Here is a 20,549-nt window from a genome sequence, read left to right as displayed (position 1 = left end):
TCTTTCCCACCTGATCACACTGATCTTACTGAGCACACACACGGAGACGCGCTCCTGGTGTGGTCGTGCGCAGCCATATAGGCGGTCTGAAGATGAAAGAAAGAAAAAACGGTTCAAGAATTATTGGCCAAATTCTGGATTTGGGAATGAAGACGGGTGACCGGAACGGCCTTGTTGTTCTCGTACGCGAACGTGATGGGGAATCCGTTTCTGCGGGGAATTTTCTGTGCGTCCAGTGCCACATATTTACGAGCTCCTGGATAGGCCGGGTATAGCTAGCTTTTATTCAGCACGAAATTTAACCAAATTAAGGCAGATGCCCTCAAAGTAAAGTCCAAATTCGCACCAGTTTGCAAATCAGAGGCCTCTCAGAGCACTGAGGTCTCAATATTTCAAGGACCGGGATCGGTGCAGATGAATTATATGATTTATAGTAATAACTCTATGGTATACGAAGTCCTTGAGATATTCCCACCACACACACCCAGTGTTCCCGGGATAGACTCCAGATCCACCGTGACCCTGACCAGGATAAAGCGCTTTAAAGCAACCGTGTCCATCTGAAAAGCTTCATACTACAACAAACACTCTTAAAAATCATCTCAATCTGACAGAGTCTTAGGAAAGATGGTGAGGAGTCGTTCTTCCTCCAGTCCTCCATCCCACACGCCATTGTGCTGCTGTCAGCTTTATCTGGAGCCCTGCAGAGTCCCGACGCTATTAAAGGCCATGGATCTGTCCTTATCTCTCTAAGGAGCCACGACTGACACAGTGAGAGACAGGACACGCAGATATGAGTCATTCTGCAGCCACTTACCGCCGGATTCTATTCTCAGACAGGCCTGCCGCTGCTGTTCTCTAAAATAAACCGCACAATAATTACATTCCCGAAGGCCACATCGCCAGAGTGTGGCCAAGAGGATGCCAAGAGGAAGTAGGTGACCATCTGACCATCAGGAGACCCCAGAACGCTCTCCACAAACTGTCACTGTTTTTCTTATGATGTATCATGACTGCTAAATCAGTACATTCAAGCAAGATTCCAAATAAAGAGGCTAAATTATGTGTCGGTTTTTATTCGACTCACCGTCCTACAATAAATATGAATGGGAAATAAAAACCTGTTCACAGCCTCCGTTTAAAATGTTTTTAGTGTTTAGGTGCAAACATGCGGCAAACATCTAATACAAAACCTTCAACTTTGTTGCTGTCAATATTTTAAGAAGCTTTCTGGTCAGTTCTGACACTAAAGAATAATCTTTCTCATTATCAAAGCCTTGTATACGGTATCGTTTCGTCTTTACATCGCCGAAACAGACCTGCACAAATTTATTACCTGGCCTTCGGTTGTATTAATTTACACACAGTCTACGTTTCTCCAATTCTGTTGTCTTGTAAAACCTTAAAGTGACTTTCAGGCTGCAGGCAAAGGAGTCGTGTTATACGCAGTTGCGTAGGGCCTCCAGACCTCCAGGGGGCGCCATGATTTTTCAAATAGATATGCAAAAAAACAAAGCACACTAGTATCGCTTGGAGAAAAGGTTTATGTATCAGGCAGTCGCAGGGCGCCCCCTCGTGGTGTGAAAAGAATAGTCACTACAGTTAACGTTATATTGAGAATTTATGAATAACTAAATTAGGGAGGTAACAGGAGAAGATTAAGAAGAAGCTGTGAGCAAGAAAAAAGATTAAGAAGAAGCTGTCTGGGGTGGAAAAGTGAAAAAAGAAATGAGGACAAATGGGCCCAAAACATTGGAGAAATTTGCCTCGAAATTAGCTAATAAAATAAAGCTAATTAATTGGATTTATTAGATTTAGTCAATTTGTTCACTTTCTTGCTTCTGGTCGTTGATGTAATTGAAAACGAAAAATATAAATATAGGCTATCTAGCTGGCTAGCTATTATCTAGAGTTAGTTAGTATCTAGAGTTAGTTAGTATCTAGAGTTAGCTAGTATGTAGCGTTAGTATCTAAAGTTAGCTAGTATGTAGCGTTAGCTAGTATCTAGTGTTAGTATCTAAAGTTAGCTAGTATGTAGCGTTAGCTAGTATCTAGTGTTAGTATCTAAAGTTAGCTAGTATGTAGCGTTAGTTAGTATATAGAGTTAGTTAGTATCTAAAGTTAGCTAGTATCAAAAGTTAGCTAGTATCTAGTTAGCTAGTAATTAAAGTTAGTATCTAAAGTTAGCTAGTGTCTAGTTAGCTAGTATCTAGACTTAACTAGTATCTAAAGGTAGCTAGTATCAAAAGTTAGCTAGTATCTATAGTCAGCTAGTATCTAGTTAGCTACTATCTAAAGTTAGTATCTAAAGTTAGCTAGTATCTAGTTAGCTAGAGTTAGCTAGTATCTAAAGTTAGTATCTAGAGTTAGCTAGTATCTAAAGTTAGCTGGTATCTAGTTAGCTAGTATCTAAAGTTAGCTAGTATTTAAAGTTAGTATCTAAAGTTAGCTAGTATTTAAAGTTAGTATCTAAAGTTAGCTAGTATCTAGAGTTCGTTAGTATCTAGAGTTAGCTAGTATCTAGTAGCTAGAGTTAGCTAGTATCTAGAGTTATCTAGTATCTAATTAGCTAGAGTTAGCTAGTATATAGAGTTATCTAGTATCTAGAGTTAGCTAGTATCTAGTTAGCTAGAGTTAGTTAGTATTTAGAGTTAGCTAGTATGTAGCGTTAGTTAGTATCTAAAGTTAACTAGTATATAGTATTAGCTAGTACCTAGTTAGCTAATATCTAAAGTTAGCTAGTATCTAGAGTTAGTTAGTGTCTAAAGTTAGCTAGTATGTAGCGTTAGTTAGTATCTAAAGTTAGCTAGTATCTAAAGGTAGCTAATATATAGAGTTAGCTAGTATCTAGAGTTAGCTAGTATCTAAAGGTAGCTAATATATAGAGTTAGCTAGTATCTAAAGGTAGCTAATATATAGAGTTAGCTAGTATCTAGCGTTAGCTAATATATAGAGTTAGCTAGTATCTACAGTTAGCTAGTATCTAAAGGTAGCTAATATATAGAGTTAGCTAGTATCTAGAGTTAGCTAGTATCTAGAGTTAGCTAGTATCTAGTATCTTGTTCAGTTGATTTTATTTTATCGTTTAATAAACTTTTCCCCTCGTCCAAGATAATGAAGTTAATTATTGAATGTAAAATAATATAATTGGATGAGGGGTGGAGCCAGAGTGTTCAGAAATGGCCCTGAACAAATTCCCCTATTTGCATTGACTCCGCCCACTATTTTAAACTTTTAGAAAGAGCAGTAATTACATATTCACTAAAGCAATCACACGAAATGGACCAGACGTGTTATTTTGCTCCTGTAAAAGACACAATCCTCCGTCACAATTCTTTTTGTGGGTGTTTTACGAAGTGTGCGTGTATTTTTTTTACATTCATAAACTTCCAGGCTCTAATTTTTTACTTCCTTTATTAATTAATGTATTTATTTCTATTTTACAGTGACACATCAGGCTGAACTCAGCTAACCTGGAAAACTTTCTGGATTGTTTATTTTGTCAGTATATTGACTTTTTCTTGTGTATTACTGTATAATCCTATATTGAGTTTGAGCGATTGTCAACTTTTACACCTTTTACATATTATATCCATCCATCTTCTACCGCTTACTCCTTCTTCCGGTTTGAATTCTTTTTACACCTCTACACTATGAATGTGTACAGAGAGAGACTTTGACACATTGATCTACACTTTAAATCTTACAGAGTACCATAAGTCACGTCCCATCCTCCATGTGGTTTGAGGCAGATTTATTGATTTTGGATGAGACAGACTTTAATTAAGTCAGTGCAGAAGTAAAGAGAAGCTCTGACACCAGACATGTCCTTGGGCTGGACACTGTGGACATTTTTATCTGTTCCTTTAAAACTGTATCCAAGATGAGAAAAAATGAAGTTGGATTATAATCCTGAGCCAGTTATCGATCTAGAAAAGCTCCTCTGAGAGCAGACGCTCCGAAACGGTCGTGTTTGAAATGTTTAAGTATCGCTCTGTAGAGGAACCGCATCACCACCATCGTTTACAGCTCCGTTTGTTCTGTGTGATTCTCAGTCCCGAGTTACCCATGACCTCTCGGGTGTATCGTACGTAGTGAGGCGTGTAAATTCCAGCTGTTATACGCCGGGACGTTCGGTCGATACAGGAAGCGGATCAGAGAGATGCATGTTAGTGTAAATTGTGTGAGGAGGAACTTTCCAGAACCTCGAGACACTGATTCCAGCTAAACTGTGCTCGATGACAATCCTGCTGTACGAGTGATGCTCGGTATAACCCCACCTCAACGGCTCAGTGGGCTTTAAACTCACAACCTCCCGGGTTTTTGAAGAAATTCGACAGAGAAACTACGTTTTTGTCTTTCAGATCCTGACTGATGTTCGCATGATGATTCTGATGTGTTGAATATGATTATTTAACAGATAACGTGTATGGAAGGAGTCTCCAGTGTCAGCGCTTTGTAACAGCCAGAGATAAAGCTGTAACTGTTGACACCTGGTGAGGGAACGGCTGTTTACAGCTGCTAAAAGTGATCATGCAGATGTTCCACAACATTAAATGTAACTATAAATGGATAAAAAGTCGTCGTTGTTATTTAATTAGAATTAGGTAACGCTGGTTGGTAACAGTAACTCCGCTCCGTCACTCCACGCTGTCATGGGTTATTGTACTATCACAGCACCACACAGTGTTTGTTCCCTAACGCAAAGCAAAAAGATCACAAACCGAGTCTAATCTATAAATTCAGACGGCAGAGTCGGATTATGAAGACACGCTCGTGACCTTCCTCCCGGTGAGGTTTGGTTGCTGCAGGTGCAGTAAAACCCAACGTTCAGCCTTCCACCAGGAAGCTCGTTCCTCTCCCTCATCTTCACCGCTCTTCATAACACACACTGTTTATGGTGTAGCGCTGTTGCCTAGCAACACAATGTGGAAGTCAGACAAAGAGCATCGTAAAGGATGCAGAGAAGATCATTGTGCTGGGACGTATTCCGTTTATCTGGGAAGAGATCAGTGCGACCTCGTGGCCCGAGGAGAAGAAAATGACAGGAAGTGAGGATCAGAAGATCCTGATCCTCATGCAGGCCAGGGTTTAGCGCATGCTACCATCTTGTGGCAGCAGATACAGAATGATGAAGCAGCTCTGTGGGTGTGGTGAGCTCGGAAAGATTGACGTCAGTGCCAATATATAAATATGTAAACATGTAAATATATAAATATGTGGATATGTAAAAAATATAAATATGTGAATATGTAAATATATAAAAATATAAACATGTAAATTTACAAATATGTGACTATGTAGATATATAAATATGTAAATATATAAATATGTAAACGTAAATATATAAATATGTAAATATGTGTATATATATATTAGTAAATATATAAATATGTAAATAAATACATATGTAAATGAGTACATATATAAATATGTAAACAAATACATATGTAAATATGCAAATATATAAATATGTGAATATGTAAATATATAAATATGCAAACATGTAAATATATAATTATGTGAATATGTAAATATATATGTAAATGAGTAAATATATAAATATGTAAACATGTAAATATATAACTATGTGAATATGTAAATATATATGTAAATGAGTACATATATAAATATGTAAACCTCTAGATATATAAATATGTGAATATGTAAATATATATTTATGTAAACATGTAAATATGTCCATTGTAGCTTCTTTAATTAACATCTAAGACACAAAGTCAGTAATAATCATTACATTCAATATATAATGAGCACAGGATTAAATATAATGATGTTTTGGAATAAAATCTGCACATGTTATCCATTCACTTCATAAAATGTGTTGCAAAACTATTGGCGCCCTTCGTAGAGACGATCTCGGCTTGATTTACATAATTACAGTTTGGATTTCTCTCATTTCCCGTGTGACATGAAGCCCGTTAACCACAAAGACATTTGAGCTATAACTTTACCAAGGGTGCCAATATTTTCCGGAGCGAACTCGACGTATCTTTTTTAGACGAGATACCTCACAGGTAACACACTGTCTTTTAGAAAACCCCAAACTAATACATGAAACAAACAAAATCCACCACGATGATCTTTGGTCATTTCTTTAAAACTGGCTGAACATTATTCATTTTGGGATTTGATCTCATTATAATACTGGATCTAATAAACACCTTCGGACTGATATGCGTAATGTTTTTCACCTGAAAAACGTCACTCGCAGCCCTCAAGCCTTCAGCATGTAGATTACAGAGAAGAACCAGAGCAGGATGGGACACTCGGGTGTATGATCATTTGAAAAGCTAGTTTAAAATTTCCTATGAGCTTTTTTTTTCACTTTTTTAAAGTTTGAAAATAAGTTTTGGATTAAAATACTTTGCATTTCCTTTATTCTGTTTCGTTTCATTCTTCTTCTTCTTCTTCTTCTTCTTCTTCTTCCTAAGGGATCTTGTGCAAGAACTTCTGAAAAAGTATGGAACTTGAAGGCACTCATCTCCGGACCTGAAGAATTAAAACAATTAAAAAAATAATAATAATAATTTGTAAGAATGATTGAATGAAAAAAGAACAAATAAAAGAATGGATATTTTGTTGTTTATACCCAGAGCACTGAACTTCTAACAAAGTTGTATTTAAACATTTCCCTATCTTTTTTGTACTAACACACATTTTCATGTTTTCTCTTAAATTTATACAGTTTATAACCTTTAAAATACTTTTTAAAAAATCCAAAAGGGTTTATTTAAAAAAATGAATAAAGTAGAAAATATAAATAATCTTCTTATCATTATTACAAGCTTTTCAACTTTCCTTATTGTTACGTTTATTATTATTATTATTATTATTATTATTATTATTATTATTATTCTGCTGAAAAAACCCCAGTAGAAAATATCACAGAAATTCTAACGTTCTACTACAATTACCATTACAGACCATCAGCTAACCATGAAAACCATTACCAATGCTATTACTGGTCCTTAATGGTCTCCACTAGACATAACATGCCATCAATAGAAGGCAACAAAATACCAGTAGAAACCTGCAGGGACCATTAGAGTTGATATTTAAAACCAATACAATTCCTATTATAACCATTAAAACCATTACAAATTCTATGAGGGTTTCTATTGTTTTTTTCAGCAGGGTATCGTTGTTGTTGTTGTTGTTGTTGTTGTTGTTAAAGTGGAAATAGAAAGAAAAGTCGAAAAAGAAGTAGTAGTAGTCGTAGTGGTAGTGTTAAACTGTAAGATAAAACGGTCAATTAATTATTGAGTAAAAGAATAAGGTTTTGTTCGTGTAACACACAAAAACAACAACATGTAAGAGTCAGGTAAATTCCTGGGGAAATCCCCGGATGTAACTCTTGCATACCTGGCATTAATAAGTGTACACAAGTCCACAAGGTGATTTTGAAAAACAGCACAGAGAGTAAAGCAGGTAAAGAGGCAAGTCCGATCAAGACTTTGATTATTTATGAAAATGAATTATAAATATCGAACAACAGAGTTCTGTAACAATCCTACATTCATTCATGTCTGTGTAGTTTAGGTGTACTGGAGCTGAGGCGGAGAGGTGCACAGACACGTCCTGACCGCTAGGTGTCACTGCTGCGGCGCGGTGAAGCGCTCACACACGACCGCAGAAATAGAGGGGAGGGTCAGGCCGCATTGCTCGCACTTTTCAAACACGGCGCTGGTTCTTGGCTTGTTTGATTCGCGTTTTAACAGTTTACGACTCGGTATAGATTAAACACTTGAAGTTCGGTCAGACTCAGTGGACGTTTCCCCGTGGTGAAGCGGGTCATGCAGTCCTGGCGAAGGTAATGAGCCGCAAAGCCCTCGGGTCTCGGCTTAGCAGCGCCCATAAACTGCACCGGAACTGGAATGACTGGCAGCCCAGGTTGGTATCGCTCCGTCATTGGGGAGCTTTGTACGCAAGCGCGGGGATTCAGCGAGGCCTACTTTCCCCCCCCCCGCCGAATTGACAGCGTTCTCCCTGGGTGAACTCGATATACTGTCGTGCTTTTAATACGAGTCGTCTAAAACTATATAACTGCACGCGCACCTGGTTAAAATGATTGATAATTATTTTAATAGTTAGCTAACTATAAACATCGTCTGCTAGCGAAAGATATGTAGCGATGCATTTTCACCCCCCCCCCCAACAAGGTTAGCTTGTTAGCTAGTATTGAGCAAACCATTTAGTCAGACATTAACGATATCGTTAACAAACTATTGGTAAATAATTTTGTAATTACACTTGTAATCTGGATGTACAATAATCTATTACGATCAGAGGAACCGTTTCCGCGGTTGTTAGTAAACCTTATCTGTGGGCGGAGTCCTAAACGGATCCACTCTTCCCTACACAAGTGCACTACTTGGGGAATAGCGTACATCGCTCGTGCACTCGATCTAGTCCATTACGTGTTTAAAAGTCGACGTGTTTGAGACTGAGCCGCTGTCTGCATTTTTATGAGAAACGGCTATATTTAATAAAAGTTCAGTGACGTTAATATACAGATTTATGAGTTAAATTCGATCCGCTGTAATATGAAATATAACTAATTAATCTAATTATTAATGTGTAAACTAGTGAATTAATAAAATTTGACGTTTACCCAAAATAAATACACTTAACCGTCAGTAAGCAGACACCCCTTTAATCAGTTCAAATAAACTTGTATGTTTTTTTTCTAGATTTACAAAATATTTACAGCTTTGATAATGGATTAAAAACGAAAAAGGTTTAATGCAAAAGTAACTTGGTTTGTTGTTTGTTGGCTAGGCTAGTGCTAGCGCGTCAGAAGGTGCCGCGTATTGACGGCTGAAGTTAGCGGGTTAGCCAGTTAGCTAAGCTAGCATTGGTTCTCACGTGTTGGGACTTTTTTTTTTGTTGAATTGTTCAAATTTTAATAACATTTAACGTTTTAAGTTCGCACAAACGTAGCTTTCGAAGCTGATGGTGTGACTTGGAAGTCGTTTAAAGAACAATTATAGACCGATAATTGGATATCTAAATTCGGCTAGGTAGTTGGGTAGCGCGTGCAGGTTTAGTTAGCTTTAGCTAGCTGTCGTGTCGACGTTAAACTCTCTAGATTACACTGGAATAAAGTTGCTTTAACGTTCGATATTCCCGGAGATTAAGGGACCGTCTGTAAAGTTACATACGACATTGTTGAACACGATTCTAACTTCAATAGCATTTGAAGGGAATGACTTACAGTCATATAACCCACTGTAAAGTGTTCATCTAGGTGTCAGGTATAACACGCACCTGTTAGATTTTTCATATTTAATAAAATAAACTATTAAATCACATTTAAATTAGACATGAATTTCACTGCAGAATGGGACCATACACACAATATACCATAATTTAAATCTCAGTAGTATTTGAAGGGAATGACTTACAGTCACACAACCAACTGTAAAGTGTTCATCTGGGTGTCGGGTATGAGGAACACAGTATATTATTCATACACACACACACAGTATCTCACAAAAGTGAGTACACCCCTCACATTTTTGTAAATATTAGATTATATCTTTTCATGTGACAACACTGAAGAAATGACACTTTGCTACAATGTAAAGTAGTGAGTGTACAGCTTGTGTAACAGTGTAAATTTGCTGTTCCGTCAAAATAACTCAACACACAGACATTAATGTCTAAACCGCTGGCAACAAAAGTGAGTACACCCCTAAGTCAAAATGTCCAAATTGGGCCCAAAGTGTCAATATTTTGTGTGGCCACCATTATTGTCCAGCACTGCCTTAACCCTCTGGGGCATGGAGTTCACCAGAGCTTCACAGGTTCCACTGGAGTCCTCTTCCACTCCTCCATGACATCACGGAGCTGGTGGATGTTAGAGACCTTGTGCTCGTCCACCTTCCATTTGAGGATACCCCACAGATGCTCAATAGGGGTTAGGTCTGGAGACATGCTTGGCCAGTCCATCACCTTCACCCTCAGCTTCTTTAGCAAGGCAGTGGTCATCTTGGAGGTGTGTTTGGGGTCGTTATCATGCTGGAATGCTGCCCTGCGGCCCAGTCTCCGAAGGGAGGGGATCATGCTCTGCTTCAGTATGTCACAGTACATGTTGGTATTCATGGTTCCCTCAATGAACTGTAGCTCCCCAGTGCCGGCAGCACTCATGCAGCCCCAGACCATGACACTCCCACCACCATGCTTGACTGCAGGCAAGACACACTCGTCTTTGTACTCCTCACCTGGTTGCCACCACACACGCTTGACACCATCTGAACCAAATAAGTTTATCTTGGTCTCATCAGACCACAGGACATGGTTCCAGTAATCCATGTCCTTAGTCTGCTTGTCTTCAGCAAACTGTTTCGGGCTTTCTTGTGCATCATCTTTAGAAGACGCTTCCTTCTGGGATGACAGCCATGCAGACCAGTTTGATGCAGTGTGCAGCGTATGGTCTGAGCACTGACAGGCTGACACCCCACCCCTTCAACCTCTGCAGCAATGCCGGCAGCACTCGTACGTCTATTTCCCAAACACAACCTCTGGATATGACGCTGAGCACGTGCACTCAACTTCTTTGGTGGACCATGGCGAGGCCTGTTCTGAGTGGAACCTGTCCTGTTAAACTGCTGTATGGTCTTGGCCACCGTGCTGCAGCTCAGTGTCAGGGTCTTGGCAATCTTCTTATAGCCTAGGCCATCTTTATGTAGAGCAACAATTCTTTTTTTCAGATCCTCAGAGAGTTCTTTACCATGAGGTGCCACGTTGAACTTCCAGTGACCAGTATGAGGGAGTGTGAGAGCGATGACACCAAATTTAACACACCTGCTCCCCATTCACACCTGACACCTTGTAACACTAACAGGTCACATGACACCGGGGAGGGAAAATGGCTAATTGGGCCCAATTTGTACATTTTCACTTAGGGGTGTACTCACTTTTGTTGTCAGCGGTTTAGACATTAATGTCTGTGTGTTGAGTTATTTTGAGGGGACGGCAAATTTACACTGTTACACAAGCTGTACACTCACTACTTTACATTGTAGCAAAGTGTCATTTCTTCAGTGTTGTCACATGAAAAGATATCAAATATTTACAAAAATCTGAGGGGTGTACTCACTTTTGTGAGATACTGTGTGTGAGTGTGTATGTGTATGTGTGTGTGTGTATATATGTATGTGTGTAAATATATATGTAAAAAAAAAAATATATATATCTTATATATTTACATATATGTAAAGAAATTCATTAACAGGGCATCTGTTTTTTGAAGAAAACCATTCAATCCAGTACGGGTCACTTTGACCCCTGTTATGCATTCGGGAGGTTTTTTTGGTTCATGCATTGTAGGGTTAAATATGAAAAATCTAACAGGTGTGTGTTATACCTGACACCTAGATGAACACTTTACAGTGGGTTATATGACTGTAAGTCATTCCCTTCAAATGCTATTGAAGTTAGAATCGTGTTTAACGATGTCGTATGTAACTTTAGAGACGGTCCCTTAATTTCTGCATATCTGTGAATATGGAACAAACCAACTTTATTCCAGTGTAGATAACTAGTTATCTAGTTCACTGTGTAACTATTCCCTGTTATGTGAGTAATTACATTCAAATGAAAATGTTTTTTTAGAAATGGGTTTCGCTTATTAGCAAGCTAGCACTGTAAATGATATGAACGCAAACACCGCTAGCATGCTAGTTCGGTATGGTTTATGGCAGAGATACTAGCTAGCTAGCTGATTTATTGTGTTTATTTTGACGCATGTCAATAGACGAATAAGGGAGTTTGGATATTAATAAGACGGTTTAAGCGGTGAAGATGAACAGTGTTTTTCAAATAGTGTAACGGATTGAAAACGGGGAGTTTCGCGTCATTTGGTTGTTGAGCTTTGCTAGCGCTGAGAAGTGCGCTCAGCTAACTGTTTAATTTAGATGATTACTATAAAGGAAGGAAGGATGGAGCCTGAGGATGAAGGTGCTGAGGGGAAGAGGAGGATGTGTGTAACAGCAGGTGAGGAGTTGATTCTGCTGTTCAGGACTAGCTTCAGTTTCACTTCAGGGAAAGAGAGAGAAAGAAAGAAAGAAAGAGAGAAGTGGGGGGGGGGGTGTGTGTTTGTTTTGGGAAAGTCCCAAGTGCAAAAGTTTTCACTTCACAGGAGGACTTTAACGTTTCTCTTTTAGCTTTCTTTCTGTCTTTATTCTTTCTGAACCTTCTTGATTTCTTTTTTTCCTCTACCCTTCTCTTTTTCCCCCCAGTTGCTTGTGCTTTCTTTTTCTTGTCTTTCCTTTCTTTCTCGCAACTAATTCTTTGTTCCTTCCGGTTCTTTTTCTTTCATGTCTGTTCTTTCAGTTATTTTATTCAGTCTTTCTTTCTTTCTAACTTTCAGTAAGTTGTTCGTTCTTTCTTTCTTTGAGCCGTACGTTCTTCCCTCTTTCAGTAAAATTATTCTTTTCCTTTTCAGTTATTCGGCTATTTAGTTGTTTATGTATTTTTGTCAATCTTTCTTTCCTTCTCTCAGCTCCCTGTCTTCTCTTTTTGAGCATGTCCGATCCACAGCTTCACCGCCGCTTGTTACAAAGCGCCGATACTGGAGACTCCTTCCATTAAACGTTTAAATAAACACCGTCTGCTGTTCACGTCCCTGCGGGTGAGACGTTTCTATGGAAACTGTGTGATTGGCAGCTGCGTTACTGTCGGTAGTTCTGTTCTTGAACATTTATCACCACCTCCTGACCAATCACAGGGCAGGACTAGCTGCTCGCTGACCGAGTGAGGCGACGCTGGACCGGGTTTTACTGAAACGTGCATGGGGTGGGGGGTAGTGAGGTGTATGTAAACGCACTCCCTGACCTTGTCTGTGCTCGGGTGTGTGTTTCAGAAGCGACAGCACGTCAGCCAGCCAGGAAGGTGTGAAGTGCAGTGTGTCCAGAGAGCACAGTTCAGCAGCTGTTTACGATCCTGCGCCGTCCGAGCAGCCGGGAACGCCGCCGCTGCACCATGACTCCTACACCACTCACGGCTCGCTGGAAGAAGGAGGTGTGTGTGTGTGTGTGTGTGTGTGTGTGTGTGCACCTCACTCACTCCGCTTACAGGAACCGATCAGCTCAAAACACCCGAACCGTAAATCCTCGGATGTTTAAAATAAGGACACGCGGATCGGGGAACTCGGGAGCTCTCCTTATATCCGACGTTTAACGATCAGAAACGTTTATGATCTAAATCACACTTTAAATTTGAGTTTCTCTGTCCTCCGAACTCCATCGTCGAGCTCGCCACGAAATACGTCATTTAGTAAAAACCTAAATCGGTGTCTTAACCTGTAAATGCGTTTATTTTTGTACGTACACGTTTATAATAAACATTTAGCATTAAACAGGCAGACAATTCAATTCAGTGTCTTAACTAAAGGAGCTGATAACTCTGTAAACTTCTCCATGTGTAAATTATACAATCATTCGATAGAGGTCCTCATAAATGAGTAAATAAATCATTAAATCAGCTCATACGTATAACGTCTAAACCTTTTTATTTAAAGATTTATCGCAGGGTTTAATGTGTCTTTTAATTCTAGCGATAAATCCCGTGAGACGATAATGTTTGTAATAGAAATCATGAAATGCGACACTGATGCATGTGTTGATCACGTATTGATGTCTTTATTGAGGGATATGTTTTAAAATGGGCGGTTTAAAGGAGGCGTTATAATGACGGCGGACTCGTAAATACGTCATGAGCTTTTATTTTTCTATAAATAACGACTAGTTCGATCACCGACGCGTCCGTAAATACCTAACGGAACATCAGGGCTCCGGACAGAAGCGCTCTCCTCCTGCGGGAGTGTCGGTGTCCGGATGCGAGAGTGTAACACGTGCGACGAGACGTGTTGCAGACGTCCTGAGTCAGACGTGACTGACTCGTGGTGTGGATGAAACCTGTAAGAACAGATCCTGACGGTGAATGAAACTGAAATTGCTGCAGAGCTCGGAAAGCCCCGAAGTCACCCGAGTGTGCACGGTGCACTTTGAACACGAGTCTCTGTTTTGTCTTGTTTTTAAAATAACTGTCAGGTGTGTATGACGTTGATGGAGGCCACGGTGAAAATACATTTGGTTGGAAGTCGCTGGGGCAAGAGTTGAGGATCAACGATGTGACGGCGGATTTACCCAGTTTTCAGCATGGACACCGTGCTTTAGCTACAAAGGACATGAGGAAATCACAGGGTGGGTGTGAACACACACACACACACACACACACACACACCCCTACAGGACAATACAAACACACTGTACACAAGACTATAAATAAACACAAACAGCTTGCAAAGTTAAATACAGATTATTTAGCACACTACACGTGCAGGAAATCTCACAGAATTATAAAATCAATTTTATCACAAGAGCACAATCAAAATAGTTAGTGTTATGAATAGTGTGTGTGTGTGTGTGTGAGAAATTCTACAATAGTGGACCTAATGGGATAGAGTGTACAGGCTGCAGTTGTACATCAAGTTCCAGTGCATAAAGATGACGCGTCTCTAGTTTTAAGGAAATCATTTGGTTAATAATAATAATAATAATAATAATAATAATAGTAAGTAGTGAAACATGTCTGTAAATACTGCACTCCTACATAAAGCTGCATTATTAAGATTAGTGCTTGTTTTTTTTTTCGAGATTAGTCAGTCCTTCCAGGGTTTAGCGATCGCACAGTGAAACGTAAACTCGAGGAAACTCCGCAGTATTTGTCACAGCTTGGAATTTTTCAAAATTACCGCGGCTTCGGGCCGAGACGCATCACGTGACGTCATCGCGACGTGTGTTGGTTCACGGCCGTCTTCGGTTCAGGTGAATCGAACGCGAGTACAACGAACATCCCTGAGAGAGAGCGTGCGGAACTATTTCGTGCGAATGTGATTTCACCGACTTGAAATCCTGTACAGACGAGGTTTGATTAGCGTTTGACGTTTTAACGGTTCCCGCCCACATTCATGAAACTCCACCCCCAGGATCTACGGTGATCGAGAGTCTATAAAAGGACTGACAGGAAGTGCATCCAAACGGCGACTTAACACGCTTTTGCTTATGGTGTAATCCGTCGTTCGTGTTCTACATATCTGCCAGGTTATTTATATATATTTAAAAAAAAGCCTATTTATACCTTTTTTTAATTTATTGTTAATTAGCCTAGTTCCTCTTAACTAAAGCTGAGATTAATGTCAGACAAGAAAGCGTTGTGGGGTTAAATAATAAAAAAACCTGCATTACGGATAATCTGGTAAATCAGTTTATTAAATTGTTACGGCAGTTTTTAACATGACTTGTAGAGCGCCGACGTAACACTGCGAGTGTCTCATTTTTCTCTCCTTTCCTCCTCTCTCCCCCCCCGTCTCTCTCGCTCCCCCCCGTCTCTCTCGCTCCCCCCCGTCTCTCTCGCTCCCCCCCGTCTCTCTCGCTCCCCCCGTCTCTCTCGCTCCCCCCGTCTCTCTCGCTCCCCCCGTCTCTCTCGCTCCTCCTGTCTCTCTCTCTCTCGCTCCCCCTGTCTCTCTCTCTCTCTCGCTCCCCCCTGTCTCTCTCGCTCCCCCCTGTCTCTCTCGCTCCCCCCTGTCTCTCTCGCTCCCCCCTGTCTCTCTCGCTCCCCCCCGTCTCTCTCGCTCCCCCCCCCGTCTCTCTCGCTCCCCCCCCGTCTCTCTCTCTCTCCCCCCCGTCTCTCTCTCTCTCTCCCCCCCTGTCTCTCTCTCTCTCTCTCCCCCTGTCTCTCTCGCTCCTCCTGTCTCTCTCTCTCTCGCTCCCCCTGTCTCTCTCTCTCTCTCTCGCTCCCCCTGTCTCTCTCGCTCCCCCCCGTCTCTCTCGCTCCCCCCCCGTCTCTCTCGCTCCCCCCCCGTCTCTCTCGCTCCCCCCGTCTCTCTCGCTCCCCCCCCGTCTCCCCGTCTCTCTCGCTCCCCCCCGTCTCTCTCGCTCCCCCCCGTCTCTCTCGCTCTCTCCCCCCGTCTCTCTCGCTCTCTCCCCCCGTCTCTCTCTCTCTCTCCCCCCGTCTCTCTCTCTCTCTCCCCCCGTCTCTCTCTCTCTCTCGCCCTCTGTCTCTCTCTCTCGCCCTGTCTCTCTCTCTCTCTCTCGCCCTCTCAGACCGACCGCAGGCTCATTCTGATGAGTCTCGGCTCGCCAATCTTCTGCGGAGGATGTCGCGGGAGGACGACCGGGACCGCAGGCTGGCTACCTTGAAACAAATGAGGGAACTTATCGTGCACTCCGAAAACAAGGTGGTAAGTTTTGGCACCCAGCACCAATCCGTCCCTGCGAGCGACACGATGGTGTTTTCTGCTGAGTCGTTTGTAGTGTTGGGGCTGATCTTGCTTGGTTTGGTGGATGTGTTTCTGATTATTTCTGGTAATATCTGATGGTTGTTTGTTACAGGTCCTGGTTAAACAGTTGGATACCATTCTGAACACCCTGAATGACATTTTGAATGAAAGGTGTGGAATATATATTTTTATCTTTGGAAGAATGCTGAGTTTTTTTGATTAATATGAAAACCCCTGAGTTAAAGAGAACATGGTGGTGTCTAAATTTTGGTGTTTTGTAGCGATGTTCTACTGAGAAACTACTACGTAATGACACACACAGCTCATTGTATTAGTTGTTTTTATTTATACATTTTTAAAATAATATTTTTATTTTATTTAAACATTTATAGCGCTGTTTTTTTTCTCTCCATAAAATATCAAGACACTGTTGCACCTTTCCTGCTCACGAGACCAAAACAAAGCTGAGGGTGCCAATACTTTAATTCTTCCCTGAACATGGCGTGCAGAACCTGTTTGTGAATCTGATTGGTCGTACAGTGCTGTTATACCCCATGTAGGGAGCGTATATAGTGAATAGGAAGCTGTTTATTTATTGTTTGTGTAAATATTGTTGATAGAAAAATTGAAGGTAAATAACAGAAATTTTGGGGTGTTAAAGTTTTATTACAAATTGTCGCCATTATCTAGCTTCCACGCTCCACTTGGACTGCTTCAGTATGTTGCTCATTCATGAATATTCAAATTTATGTAAATGCTCTCCTCAATCGGCTGCCTGTGGGTATTTTTTTTATTATTATTATTATTATTATTATTATTATTATTATTTTAATACTACAAATCTGTTTAAAGCAAACTTCACACACGGGTCAGATTGTTTGTTATTCGGATTTTTGTCTATAACGATATAAAATGGCGTATATAAATTATTTAATGCTTATGAAAATAAGTCCATGATTGCCTGAAACGGTCTTCACGTATCCGGTCGGTTCATTTAACGTATTTATTCCATTAAAAACGTGTGTGTTTACAGCAGTAAACTCCTCCATGAGCTGCGACAGGAAGCGGCCTGCTGCCTGGGTTTGCTCTGCGCCGCCCTCAGCTACGAGGCCGAGAAGGTCTTCAGGTGGATGTTTGTGAAGTTCAGCAGCTGCAGTAAGGACGAGGTGAAGCTGCTCTACCTGGTGGCCGTGTACAAGGCTCTGGAGACGGCCGGGGAGAAGAAAGCGTTCTCGCCCGTCATGCAGGTACCGTGCGGCGCCGGGACGCGTCCATGACGGCTATTGCGCAATCTAAATAAATAAATCTTCTAACCATGTGAAACAACTCCTTTGTATGATTATGTGGGTTTAAAAGATACATATATATATATATATATATATATATATATATATATATATATATATATATATATATATATATATATATATATATATATATAAAAACATGTATTCATACCTGGTCTGGATAAAAAGAAAAATGCTATGGAGGTATCACTGGTATGATGTTTATTCTGAAATAATAACGATAAAGCTCTGGTTTTGAATTGAAAATGGTTTTATTTGTATTTTAATCATGAATTTTAAATAGTGGTGGTCTGGAGATATTATCGAGGCATATTTACAGGAACGTTCGGTTCTTAAAATGGCGTCGCTGGTCAAAACATGAATTAATCATCCCACATGTGGGGTAGCGGAGCTAGATCGGACGACGGCGCTACGGGAATCCGTACTGATGTTGTACTTTGAACATGGCTCATCAGGAAGCCGGCTCTCCTCCGCGTGCGGTTAGTAGCACGTCCTTCTGCCGTGTCCGTTTTAAATCCTTTACTTTTCCGTGCAGTTGGTGATGAGCAGCCTCCAGTCCATTCTGGAGAACCTGGACACGCCCGAGCTGCTGTGTCAGAGCGTGAAGTGCATCCTGCTGGTGGCTCGCTGCTACCCGCACATCTTCAGTACCAACTTCAGAGTAAGCAGCGCTCGTTTACACGCCGCCCCACCCTGCCCCGCGGCTCGGGGACAGCCTGGCTAATTATTGACTTTGTTCTCCTCAGGACACAGTGGACATCCTGGTGGGGTGGCACATCGACCACACACAGAAACAGTCTCTCACTCTGCAGGTGTCGGGTAAGAAGAGAGAGAATGTGTCAGTTTATGCTTTCATTTATCAAGATGTGTATCGTAAACCCCGTGTGTGTGTGTGTGTGTGTGTGTGTGTGTGGACAGGCTGGCTACAGAGTCTGGAACAGTTTTGGGTGGCCGATTTGGCCTTTTCTACGACGTTGTTGGGGCAGTTTCTGGAAGACATGGAAGCATACGCAGAGGTAACCTGGTTTTTGTTAAGATCACGATTTTTCAAACGGATATTTAGTACAATATTCAATGATCTTGCTAAGGCAAAAGGGGACGCTAGAAATAGATAAGACGACGGTGAGGTTGTCTTCTACGGTCGTATTCGACCCCTCGTTAAATGTTTCAGAGACGTTATGAAGAAAAATAAATAAAGCTCTGAGGAGATGGCCGTGTCTCCGGTGAGCGTCGGTAGCTAGTCTAGTGAGCGCGTGTTGCTGATCTGATCCGAGCGCGTGTTGCTGATCTGATCCGAGCGCGTGTTGCTGATCTGATCCGAGCGCGATGCTTGTAGGCAGCCGTGCACTTGATTTTTTTTTTTTAAAACTGATTTTCATGTGGTTAGATTGAGGCGTGTTTAGTTCTCACTGTTTCATTTGAAGTAAAACAGGCCACGCCTACGCGTGTTTTTCTTCCTTCCTGTTCTGACTCGTGGTGTTTTGTCAGGACCTGAGCCACGTGGTGTCGGGAGAGGCGGTAGACGAGGACGTCCCCCCGCCCGCCGTGTCCCTGCCCAAACTGGCGGCTCTGCTGCGGGTCTTCAGCACGGTGGTGCGCAGCATCGGGGAGCGTTTCAACCCCATCCGGGGTCCGCCCATCACCGAGGCGTACGTCACTGATGTGAGTATCACGCACGTACGCAGCATCCGATTTCACTTCCTTTACACGGATCTTACGGACGTGTCGAAGGAAACGTGACGTTGAAGCCACCGAACGAGTGTTTAGTTACGCGACGTTTAAAATTCCGGTTCTTATGCACTTGACTTGCAGGTTAAACTTTCTGTCGCTTATTTATTTATTTATGTATTATCATGATTTAAAAAGGGTGTTATGATTATTAATAGTGGGGGAAAATTCTACGGTGATGCCAACCTCTAGCGCCACCATCGGGTCAAATTTGGACCTTATTTGGAAGTGTGTTTACGTTTAGAACTTTTGAATCGTGCGTCCAAAATGTATGACTCTGCGAAAATTTCCGCCATCTTGGATTTTGTTTGTTTATTCATTTAGCAGAAGCTTTTATCCAAAGCGACTTATGAATGAGGAAATACAAGCAAAGCGAAATATTGAGGGGTAAGAGCCAGAGCAAGTTGTTGTGGGTTTTTAACATTTTTTTTACTTAATTATTTTTTTATAAATATTGTGGGTTTGGCGTTTTTAGGGGTTGGTTAAGTGCCCACGGAAGAGGTGGGTCTTTAGCTGAAGATGGTGACAGATTCTGCGATCGAGGTTGGAAGTTCATTCCCACACTAAGGAACAGTTAGTTTGAAGGTTCTGGAAAAGGACCTTGAGCCACACTGAGTAGGTACTACTAAACGTCGGTCGTTAACCAATCACAGATTGCGTGAGGGAACTTGAGCCTTCCGGAGAGAGTTGAGGTAGGAAGGTGAAGGTCAAGCCGTCATCAAGAATCACCCCAAGGTTCCTGGCTGTCCTGGTTGGCTCGAGTGTGGTTGAGCCGAGCTGTACAGTGAGGTTGTGGTTGATTGAGGGACAGGATGGGATGATGAGAAGCTCAGATTTTGCCAGGTTGAGCTTAAGGTGGTGTTCGCTCATCCAGACCGAGATGTCCGACAGGCAAGCAGAGATGCGTGCAGAGACGGATGGATCGTCAGGCTGGAAGGACAAATAGAGCTGCGTGTCATCAGCATAGCAATGATGTGAGAAGCCATGAGACTCAATCACCTGCCCTAGAGATGTAGTGTAGATAGAAAAGAGCAGTGGACCCAGAACTGACCCCTGTGGAATGCCAGTTGAAGAGTTGCTGAGTTTCAGAAGCTCCTTCCCTCCACAATACCTTGAAGGGTCTGTCTGAGAGAGAGGATTCCACCCAGCGCAGAGCCGTTCCGCTGACGTCTAGGCTGGAGAGAGTTGACTGGAGAATCTGATGTTTC

General features: G+C 41.6%; 1 protein-coding gene across 5 annotated transcripts in view; it reads left to right on the top strand.

Moving 5' to 3' along the window:
- The first annotated feature begins 7,668 nt into the window (after positions 1-7,668).
- smg1 (SMG1 nonsense mediated mRNA decay associated PI3K related kinase) overlaps positions 7,669-20,549 on the top strand; it is a 44,800-nt gene continuing 31,919 nt past the window's right edge. For 4 of the 5 annotated variants that reach the window (XM_053618648.1, XM_053618629.1, XM_053618623.1 and 1 more), the window contains exons 1-10: positions 7,669-7,911; positions 12,887-13,044; positions 14,076-14,228; positions 16,131-16,267; positions 16,419-16,477; positions 17,340-17,553; positions 18,149-18,274; positions 18,360-18,432; positions 18,532-18,629; positions 19,102-19,275. In XM_053618648.1, coding sequence (XP_053474623.1) covers positions 7,835-7,911; positions 12,887-13,044; positions 14,076-14,228; positions 16,131-16,267; positions 16,419-16,477; positions 17,340-17,553; positions 18,149-18,274; positions 18,360-18,432; positions 18,532-18,629; positions 19,102-19,275 — 1,269 coding nt within the window. In that variant the 5' untranslated portion in view covers positions 7,669-7,834. The remainder of the gene's footprint in view (positions 7,912-12,886; positions 13,045-14,075; positions 14,229-16,130; positions 16,268-16,418; positions 16,478-17,339; positions 17,554-18,148; positions 18,275-18,359; positions 18,433-18,531; positions 18,630-19,101; positions 19,276-20,549) is intronic. The other variant, XM_053618638.1, reaches the window with a different exon arrangement.

The sequence above is a fragment of the Ictalurus furcatus genome, chromosome 2 (genome assembly GCF_023375685.1).
Source record: "Ictalurus furcatus strain D&B chromosome 2, Billie_1.0, whole genome shotgun sequence".
Taxonomy (NCBI): Eukaryota; Metazoa; Chordata; class Actinopteri; order Siluriformes; family Ictaluridae; genus Ictalurus; species Ictalurus furcatus.
Note: the sequence above shows the minus strand (reverse complement) of the source record. Positions and strands in the feature narration are given on the sequence as shown.